This window comes from Neophocaena asiaeorientalis, unplaced genomic scaffold (assembly GCF_003031525.2).
Source record: "Neophocaena asiaeorientalis asiaeorientalis breed wild unplaced genomic scaffold, Neophocaena_asiaeorientalis_V1.1 scaffold240, whole genome shotgun sequence".
NCBI lineage: Eukaryota > Metazoa > Chordata > Mammalia > Artiodactyla > Phocoenidae > Neophocaena > Neophocaena asiaeorientalis.
The window spans coordinates 1,325,054-1,335,745 of NW_020185331.1; the positions used below are offsets into that span (position 1 = coordinate 1,325,054).

At 44.8% G+C, this 10,692-nt stretch overlaps 1 protein-coding gene across 4 annotated transcripts in view; it reads right to left on the reverse strand.

Moving 5' to 3' along the window:
- Positions 1-10,173, reverse strand: part of MORN4 (MORN repeat containing 4) — an 11,994-nt gene extending 1,821 nt beyond the window's left edge. The window contains exons 1-3 of one of the 4 annotated variants that reach the window (XM_024735098.1): positions 10,048-10,173; positions 2,160-2,252; positions 281-395 (exon numbers count right to left, since the gene is read on the reverse strand). In XM_024735098.1, coding sequence (XP_024590866.1) covers positions 281-395; positions 2,160-2,226 — 182 coding nt within the window. In that variant the 5' untranslated portion in view covers positions 2,227-2,252; positions 10,048-10,173. The other 3 variants (XM_024735101.1, XM_024735102.1, XM_024735100.1) reach the window with 3 other exon arrangements.
- Positions 10,174-10,692: the final 519 nt, after the last annotated feature.

Below are 10,692 nucleotides of genomic sequence, written 5' to 3' on the forward strand. Positions count from 1 at the left end.
CAGAGAAGGGTCAGAGAGTGTGTATGATACGAGGCTCTAATCTCAAGGAGATAACCTAAGAGGACAGTGGTGGGGTGGGAGGTCACTGACCTCCTTGCCATTTCAAATTTTAGATGTATTTATAAAGTAACCAATAAAAGAACGAACGCTACTCCTTGCCTGTTTTCAGAAGGCCCGGGACAAGCTCAGGTTTGACCAGATGTTTCTCACTATCCCTTTTCGAACAGAACTTCCCTTCCCTAGTTTAAGGCTGAGAAAGGAGTGATGACCCAGTACCCACCTCGAGCCATCTGAGAAGGTTAGTACCCCGAAGCCATTAAAGAGCCCATTCTCAAAATGGCCCAGGTAGGTGCCACCATCTGCAAACATCAGTTGACCAAAACCATGTCTGCGGCCTGAGCAAAGAGAAGACAGGTGTCAGGTTGGGATGGGGCAGCTTCAGGGTCCCCTCTCACGGTCCAACATCCCTTGCCTTGCATCACCCCACCCACAAAGGAAAGAAGAGAAGCAGTGACATTAGCAGGGCAGAGAACTATTACCCAGAGTAATAAGCTGGCCTCTAAGATCTTCCCTTCTTAAGTCACACCATCAGATTTGGAGCAGGTCTCCCCAAGTATGAAGATAAGAGAGCACTGAAAAATCACAATAGCCTAAAAAATTTTTAAATAAAAATCACAATAGCTAACTTCACAGGGCCTTCACTATGTGCCATACACTCTTCTAAGCACTTTGTATTTATCATCTTATTTAATCCTCACAACAACCTTAGGAGGTAGGCCCAATCCATTAACAGATGCAGAAACCAAGGCAAGGAGAAGATTAAAAACTTACTCAAGACCACAGAGCAACTACAAGTGGTAGAGCAAGACAGCAAATGCAGCTGGCAGACTGACTCTGGAGCCCTCGACACTTAACTGCCTTGACACTCTGAGAAAAAAATTAAAGTACCCTCCAACACCATGAAGCTGCTGGGCAAACCTAACAGCCTGACTGGCAATACTAGTTTGAGCTTTGTTCCATCAATAGGGCTGTGCTTACCCACTGAACTGACCAGAGAACAGAGCAAGATACTGGAGAAGCAGCAATGCCATTCCGGGTACAAGGGCGCTCTTTTGGTGGATAGAGACTGCCCAGCAGAGCCTCGAGAAGACTCTCCTCTTAAAAGGTCACGTTAAAGGGGACAGTAGGTGTTTCGGAGGCAGGAGAAAAGGCTGTGGATGTACGGAGGCAAGGTCACATCCCATGTGCACAATTTCTCCTCTCAAGGCTCAAAAATTCATCAGCTGCAGGGATCTACCATGAAAAGAATGAGGCGTCTGGAAAGGGTGTGAACTGCTCTTCGTTGGCACAACTATAGAGAGTCAAGTCTCCTTGGGGCAGTTCCGGGTTTGCTAGGACTGGACCCATGAGACTTTTAAGTGGCCAGACTGTTTCCAAACTGAACACCATTAAAGTGCTTCCTGTATAGCCTCAGGCTGGAGGAATTCTACCCTTCCTATGTATAGATACTTCCAAATGTAATGAGCTGTCACAGGAAATTCAAGGCAATGAATGTCATCTGCTCTTGAGTGTCTGCCCTAATTTCTTCCTTAAGATTCACTAGAATCAAGTCATTACGATGAATCTGTACTTTGCAATTTATGGGCCCTAAAAATAATTCATTTTGCTCTGCTGAGTACCTTAGCATTTATAAAAACAATTCCCAAGTAATACCACTAAAGGGTAAAAGACTGTTGGGGGGGCTTCCCTGGTGGCGCAGTGGTTGAGAGCCCGCCTGCCGATGCAGGGGACACGGGTTCGTGCCCCGGTGCGGGAAGATCCCACATTGCCGCGGAGCGGGTAGGCCCGTGAGCCATGGCCGCTGAGCCTGCGCGTCCGGAGCCTGTGCTCTGCAACGGGAGAGGCCACAACAGTGAGAGGCCCGCGTACCGCAAAAATTTAGAAGTGGGAAGATTTAACTTATTTCTGGAGATTGGAGTAACAATAGCATTTTCCAATTCCTTTATTTATAATCCTAAAATCAAATAAAGGAAAGGCACTCTTTGGCTTTAGAAGTTAGAAATGAAGACTCATAAAGTTGTCTTATATATATCCTGATGTATTCGTCCTTCAGCCAAATGAAGTGTACATCACTGGATGTTACCCACGGGTCCTCTCACCCTCCTTCCACTCGCCACGATATTCCTCCCCACTGGAGTAGGTGAAGGAACCTTTTGTCAGGGTCATGGTGACAGCTTACAGAAGGATGAAAACTGCAAGAAATAAGCAGAGGAGAACCAGTGTCATAGGATGGCTGGAGGAAAGGCCTGTAAAGCAATTTTATAGATACCTTCTAAAGGCTACCAGCCTGGTAAGTATAAACTACCTTGAGTACATTTAACAAAAATCCCCCCTCTCCAACCACCACCACCATCATCGCCACCTCTGCCCAAGCAGTCTTATCCTCCTACTTGTCTTAAAAGTCTTCAGTCGGTTCCAATTTTCTAAGACCTGGGATGGAAATTTAGGATTAATCTGTAAATATTTGCTTGATACCTACTATGTGCTTAGTCAATGTATAAAATATAGTCTCATTCCTCGTTGAGTTTATAATCTAGCTGATAAGACTAACAACTGAAACACTGAATAGGAGAGATAATATAATTAAGTGCCAAACTGGATGGCAGAGATTACAAAGACAAGGGATGGGCAGAATTGAAAACAAGCAGTGAAGAACGCAAAGGGCAATGCCAGACTGAGAAAACGTGGGGAATGAAAGCACAAAGAGCAATATAAACACGACATGTGCGGTGGGAATTAAGAAGCCGGGTCTTATTCGAGTTGAAGGTTTATTTAGGGAGTAACAGGAAACAAATTCATCTACGTACACCCAGCCTAAATCTTAAATCTGAAAAGAACCTCTCAGATTTAATCCAAACTCCCTCATTTTGCAGGGAGAAACATTTGGAGGAAACAGAAGCCCCAAGAGGTTAAAAACTAGTTAGTGAACAATGATGATGATGGAACTCATGCCCATGCCTCCCCTGACTGCTGCTAGTTCTTTTTCCCCTGTACCATGTGCTCTGCTTTTAGGGTCAGGCCAGCTTAAGGAGACCTTTGAAAGCTAGGCAGAAGGGTTGATAGCTGATAAGGTATGAAAAAGAAGAAACCTCTGGGGGTTATAATACGAAATATGAAAGCAGAGTCTAAGGAAAATGAATGTGGCAGAAGGAAGCAGGATGGACTGGAACAGCAAACGCCTACAGCCAGAAAAGCTGCAAGGCAGGAGATGTGATCATTTAGTCAATTGTAAAAATGGGCACAAAGTGTTCTCCCTCCATCCATGCCCTTGCAGACATGGCAGATCCTCCATTAAGAGGCAGCTTATTTATTCCTCTGCCTGTTGAATCTGGGTGGGTTATCTGACTTGCTTTCGCTAATGGAACATTAGCAAAGGTGACGTAGCAGAGGTTTGAAAAGCATTTGTTTGTTGGGCTTGCTCTCTTATTGCACTTGGAACTGTTCTGCCTCCATGTGAATGAGCCCAGGCTAGTCTGCCAGATGGTGAGAGGCCACGTGGAGCAGCTGTCCCAGCTGACCACAGATGCGTGGGTGAGCTCAGGCAAGACTAGAAGAGCTGCCCTCCTGAGCCCAGCCCCAAATTACTGACCCACAGAATCACGGACTAAAGAAACGGTTGTTGTAGGCACTATGTTTTGGGGATGGTGTGTAATAACACACCTAGCAAAAGCTAACTGATATACCCAGGTATGAGATCATAAAGCCTGAACTAGGGAGATAACAGGGTAATGGGAGCAGGAATGATTATCACAGATATATCACAGGATAAACAAAAAAACCTGGTAACATTTGGAGACTGGCTAGGTATAGCTTCATATGAGTGGTAAAAGAATATTTATACTCAAGGATATTCTATAAGAAGGGAGTTAAGATACCCAAAACATCAATAAATATAAAGAGACAAATAGAATCATTTGACATATTTTTTTAAATGCAATCCCTATTTCTCGTTCTTTCCTTTTTTTTTTTTTTTGGTAACTGGAAGTTTGTACCTCCTAATCTCCCTCACTTATTCCTCTGATTTCTCCATCCCCTCCCCTCTGGCAAACACCTGTTTGTTCTCTGTATCTATGACTCTGTTTTGTTATGTTTATTCATTTTTCTTTGTTTTTTAGATTCCACGTATAAGTGAAATCATATGGCATTTGTCTTTCTCTGATTTATTTCATTTAGCGTAATACCCTCTATGTCCACCCATATTGTCACAAATGGCAAGATTTCATTCTTTTTCATGGCTGAGTAGTATTCATATATATATATATCCATTGTGTGTACACACATACGATATCTTCTTTACCCATTCATTTATTGATGGACACTTAGATTGCTTCCATATTTTGGCTACTGTAAACAATGCTGCAATGAATATAGGGGTGCATGTATCTTTTCTAAGAACTGTTTTCATTTTCTTCAGATAAATACCCAGGAGTGGAAGTGCTCCACTTCCACTCATATGGTAGTTCTGTTTTTAATTTTTTGAGGAACCACCATACTGTTTTCCACAGTGGCTGCACCAATTTACATCCCCACCAACAGTGCACGAGGGTTCCCTTTTCTCCACATCCTCCCCAACACCTGTAATTTGTTGTCTTTTTTTTTTTTTTTGCGGTACGCGGGCCTCTCACTGTTGTGGCCTCTCCCGTTGCAGAGCACAGGCTCCGGACGCGCAGCCACGGCTCATGGGCCTAGCCGCTCCGTGACATGTGGGATCTTCCCGGACCGGGGCACGAACCCGTGTCCCCTGCATCGGCAGGAGGACTCTCAACCACTGCGCCACCAGGGAAGCCCCTGTTGTCTTTTTGATAACAGCCATTCTGACAGGTGTGAGGTGATATCTCACTGAGGTTTTGATTTGCATTTCCCTGATGGTTAGTGATGTTGAACATCTTTTCATGTGCCTCTTGGCCATCTGTATGTCTTCTTTGGAAAAATGTCTATTCAGGACCTCTGCCCATTTTTAAATCAGGCTGTGTGATTTTTTGATGTTGAGTTTTATGAGTACTTTGTATATTTTGGATATTAACCCCTTATCAAATACATTGTTTGCAAATATCTTCTTCCATTTACGAGGTGGCCTTTTCATTTTGTTGATAGTTTCCTCCACTGTGCAAAAGCTTTTTAGTTTGACTAAGTCCCATTTGTTTATTTTTGCTTTTGTTTCCCTTACCTGAGGAGACGTATCCAAAAAAATATTGCTAACACTGATGTCAAAGAGCATACTGCCTACGTTTTCTTCTAGGAGTTTTATGGTGTCATGACTTACATTTAAATCTTTACTCCATTTTGAGGGTTTGTTTGTTTGTTTGTATATGGTGTGAGAAAGTAGTCCAATTTGATTCTTCTGCATGTAGCTGTCCAGTTTTCCCAACACCATTTATTGAAGAGTGTGTTTTCCTTATGGTATATTCTTGCCTCCTCTGTGGTAGACTAATTGCCCATATAAGTGTGGGTTCATTTCTGGGCTGTCTATTCTATTTCATCGATCTATGTGCCTGTTTCTGTGCCAGTACCATCCTATTTTGATTTCTGTAACTTCGTAGTATAGTTTGAAATCGGGGAGTGTGATACTTCCAGCTTTGTTGTTCTTTCTCAAGGTTGCTTTGGCTATTCAGGATCTTTTGTGTTTCCTTACAAATTCAAATGACATTTTGAAAAAATATCAGCAATTTTGACTAATGAGGTAAGTACTAAGTAGGGGAAAAGTAAATTATAGCCACTCATCTGTTCTTTATAAGCACCCTATGGGACATTCTAATTTTGGCCTATGTCATAATGATTTTGATGCAGATGCTGAAAGCTCAGAAATGGTCTGATGTGAAGACAGTCTGGCCTGAACAGAGCAGAAGCCCTGTGCTCTCACCCAAACATGGAGAGACATTCATTTCTACCCCCATAATGAAGGCCAGCTTTGTGGAAGCTCTTTTGGTGATGTTTGGAGTCACTCCCATTGGTACAACAGGGATTTTCTCACTTTTCTAGTTACTCAGGAGCTCCATGTTCAGGGTCCATGTTCATTGTAGAAGATATCCCAAGATCAGTATCATTTTCTTGTCTTAATGCCCCTCAGTACCTCTGGGGGGCTATTTTCTCAGTGGCTGGCACCTGGTGTGCCATCTCTGTCCCATCAATGTTCCACAAGGTCAGCATCTAATTTCAGGCTCACGAGCCTCTTATCATCAGCCCAGCATCAGAGTATGCCTGGGGTAGAGGTCAACATGACTCTATTGCAAATACAACATTAATGAGAGGAAGAGAAGCAGTTTTCCATCGAAAGTACAGAGGAAAACGCTTTCCAGTCCAGAAAGGCATGTTGACAGCTAGAGGTCACCATCAGCTCTTCTGAGAACTAATTACATCAGAGAACTAAAAGTCAGCTTATGGCACAAATCTGAGCTATTTCATTCCTTCAAAACAAGTCAGAATATGAATGGTTACATCTTCTACTAAATCTTAGAACAAAACAACCGTTCTGACACATAAATGCAAAATCATTATTTCTACAGGAAGATGATAAGATAAGGACATTTCCTTTCAATGTTCAGCAGCAGCTGACTAATTTGTCTTCACTCGAAGTTTTTTTTTTTTTTTTTTTTTTTTTTCATGTGGGATCCTCCTGGACTGGGAACGAACCCGCGTCCCCTGCATCGGCAGGCAGACTCTCAACCACTGCGTCACCAGGGAAGCCCCACTCGAAGTTTTGGAAGGAGTTATTTCAGTGCAATTTGAGGAGCCAGACTGACAACACAGGGGCTCAGCCCCTTGTGCGTTTACTTTTTCTCAAGGCTATGTGACACTTCCAAACAGTGGCATCCCACCAGTAGAAGGAACTTGAAAGAAAGGGAACGGTTCTTCTCCAGTTTGAGGATTATCTAGGGACCGAGCACTACCCAGCCCCTCCAACTGTAAACCTATCCACTCTTTTGGTATGCTGTTAGCTCTTGGGCAATATATCCTAAATATTTCAAAGAAGCCAATGAAACTTGAAAGATTAGCTTCTCATTACCAAACAGAATGGACTGAATTTTCCAAAGATATTCTCTATCATATCTCCTGTCTTATACATTCTTCTACAATTTGACCTTGCCACTGCCCCATCAAAAAGTAGTGGCTAAGTCCTCATTTATGAATCTGGCGAGGTTTGTGATTGCTTCAACCAATAGAACGTGATGGAAGCGATGGTGTGTTCTGAGGTCAGATCATACAAAGTAATGCAATTTCCATCTTGCTAACTGGTAAACTTGAGCTTGGAGACCTAAGCCACCACATAAGTAGTCTGATTATCCTGAGGCTACCATGCTCAGTGGAGGCCGAGCCACATAAAAAGTCACACGTGCTGGTGCTTCCATTTGGCAGTCCTCATCTCTGAATCATCCTAGCCCAGGCACCAGGAGTGAGTGAAGGAGCCTTCAGGGATTCCAGTCCCCAGCCACTGAGCCCACATCCCAGCTGATGTATCATGGAGGAGAGAGAGAGATTATCTCCCAAATCCTGACTCACAGAATCTGTGAGCATCCTATGGTTGTTTTAAGCAGCTAAGTTTGGGGTAATTGGTTACACAGCAATTGTAATGGGAACATCATCCCTCAACCTATCCCTGCCACCATCCTCTCCCATTTGTTTTCAAAAGCACATACTACAAATTCCCATTCCTTTTTGTTCTAGGGAGATATAGCAAACTTCAATAGCTGCTTGTCAAAACCATGTCCATTCCCAAGAACACAATTAGAAGTGCTAATTAAAGGAAACACATGTACACTCCATATGTCTCAGGCCATGGTTTAACACACTTGACTTGAAACTTCTACGTGTGTCCAAATAATTGATATTGTCACTGCCTGAGGCAGAATCAGGGTTTTCATTTATGACTTCTGTAGTTAGCCATGCTAATTAATAGCTGTATAGCCACTGACCCCAAAAAGAACTCTATCAGTAACCATGGTCCTTGAGACAAATCTAGTTTAATAAAGTATAGCCAGTGCTGATGCAGACTAAAAAAACCAATACTTTAAAGGAATGCAGGGACTTCCCTGGTGGCACAGTGGTTAAGAATCTGCCTGCCAATACAGGAGACACAGGTTCGAGCTCTGGTCCAGGAAGATCCCATATGCCGCAGAGCAACTAAGCCCATGCTCTGCAACAAGGGAAGTCACTGCAATGAGAAGCCTGCCCGCAACTAGAGAAAAGAAAGGCCATGCACAGCAAGAAAGACCCAACGCAGCCAAAAATAAATAAATGTATATTAAAAAAATAAGGAATGCAAATCGGTATTTGTATCAGCTATTCAAAAAATCTTTTTTCTTTTTTGCGGTACGCGGGCCTCTCACCGTTGTGGCCTCTCCCGCTGGGAAGCACAGGCTCCAGATGCGCAGGCTCAGTGGCCATGGCTCACGGGCCCAGCTGCTCTGCGGCATGTGGGATCCTCCCGGACCGGGGCACGAACCCGCGTCCCCTGCATCGGCAGGTGGACTCTCAACCACTGCACCACCAGGGAAGCCCTCAAAAAATCTTTTTAAAGAGAACAGATGGCCTAGGAGTTTAGGCTTCAGATTTACATGTGGAATCTAGTTACAAAGCCAAGATGATTCGTGCTTCTTAACAGATGCCCACCCTTTCTCTCTCTTGATAGATGGGTTGCAAAGGATCAATCCAAACATTTATCTAAAAGAAAATGACTATTTTGTGCCTATAAACCAACACACTATTAGTCTGCACAATAGACTATATCCTTGCTATCTTTATTTTCTCCCACCCCAGACATTTCCAAACAGAACTCGAAGACAGGAATGAGAACTTTTGTTTCCATTCCATTTGTTTTTTTTTTTAATTTCAGAAATCAAACTGGTTAAAAAATATTTATGCATCCTCAGTAACTTGTGTCCAAATCCAGAGGATTAATAAAAAAAAACTAACATAAAAGAGAATAGATTTTCAGCTTAAGAATATTTTTTGGAGGCATCCACCTTAACTATCTACATATAGCTTCACATTGTCCCCCTAAAGCCACCCTCCCCAGGGTATGACAGTCTTGAAATTCTTTCAGTTATAAAGAAAGCAGCTCTTAGGCATTTAGAATCCTAAAGAGAAGAAAATGAAGGCTTTGATGAACAAAAATCAGGCTTGTAATGGACCTAGAACAAAAAGTCAAATGTTCTTTTCAAAGTATTTTAAGTGAGCTTAAAATAACTGTCTTTGTTTTAAGTCTGTAAGTCTCTTTCACTGTAATTCTTCCTTCCACTGGAAAAGTAAACAAATGTACCGCTACTAGATAAAGGTCTTATTTAGGAAGACTGTGGGACAGCTAGACTGAAGAAAGTGGGAAGAAAATCCTGACACCGGAAAGAAGCTCAAAACAAAACAAAACAAACAGAAAAACCCCAGACGCCTTGGGGTGATGCGGACTGCCAGGATACTATTCTATTTCATGAGAAAGTAAAATTCCTGGGCTGGGTTCTAATACAACCGAGTGACTCCCGGTGGTACCTAAGCAGTTTGGAGATGCTAGACGGTAGGGATGCCACCATCAACTAATTTAAGCATCCTACTTCCCAAGGATGTGTGTGAGGGACGTCTCTCCACCAGAGTGTGACAGAGGCGGACCCAGAGCAAACAAAGCCCTAGACCGCAACAAGGCAACACTTACTCGTCGACCTCCCCATTCCTTCTCCAACCCGGTTGTGGCTTTCCAGCACCGCTACTTCCCTCACCCCGGGTCCGCTCTCCAGGGCGGGAGGGGTCTTTAGCTCACACTGGTCTGCGATCTCCTCTGCACACAGCGCCCACGTACCCCGATCTCTATCCCGGAGGCCATGGGCTCGGGCCTCGGACCCCGCGGTAGAGACGGGAGGCCCGGGTTTGGGACCTCCGGGGCAGCAACCCTCGGGATGGAGCCGCGCTCCCGCAGCCCCTGTCATTTCGGGCTGGGCTCCTCAGTCCCTTCCTCCCAGACCACACTCTCCCGGCCCCCTCCCACCCGCGCTGCCAGCCAACCTGGGCTCGGCCTTCCGGGATGACCGTCTCGCCCTGACGCGGGGCGGACCTCCGCTCCGCCGGGCTCGCCCCTGCCACCTGCCTCTCCGCCACCACCTCCAGTGCCTGCCGCGCTTGACGCCGCCATCCCGGGCAGCCGCACTGGGCACAATTCCCGCAGCCCATTGGCTGTTACCTAGGCAACCGGGAGCAACGCCACTCCCCATTGGCCCAGCCTGGGCTCTACGCCATCTTTGTGCGGGGCTGAGTGTTGCGAGAACCCTGGGCCAAATACCAGAAAGAGGGGTGGGGCTGACCCACGGTGACACCTCAGCCACCCAGAGAACTCAGATCTCGCCTACCAAGAGGTAGCCTAGCTGAAATGTCAACTCCAAACCAAACAAAAACCAAACCTGTGTCAGAAGCAACAGTCACCACCTACACAAGCGGCTCCGATCCTGCTCCGATCTCCACAGTTGTCAATGGCACCGACGTGGAGCTAAAGGACAGAACCCAAAACTGACCTTTGAGGTGCGGCTTTGTAAATTGTGAAGCGCAGGATGGGGCAGCTGCAGTTTCATGAGTATCAGCCCTGTGCCAGCATTGTGATGATACCAGGGCACTTTTGCATTCATTATACGGATTTGTGTTGCCGTTGTCTTGACT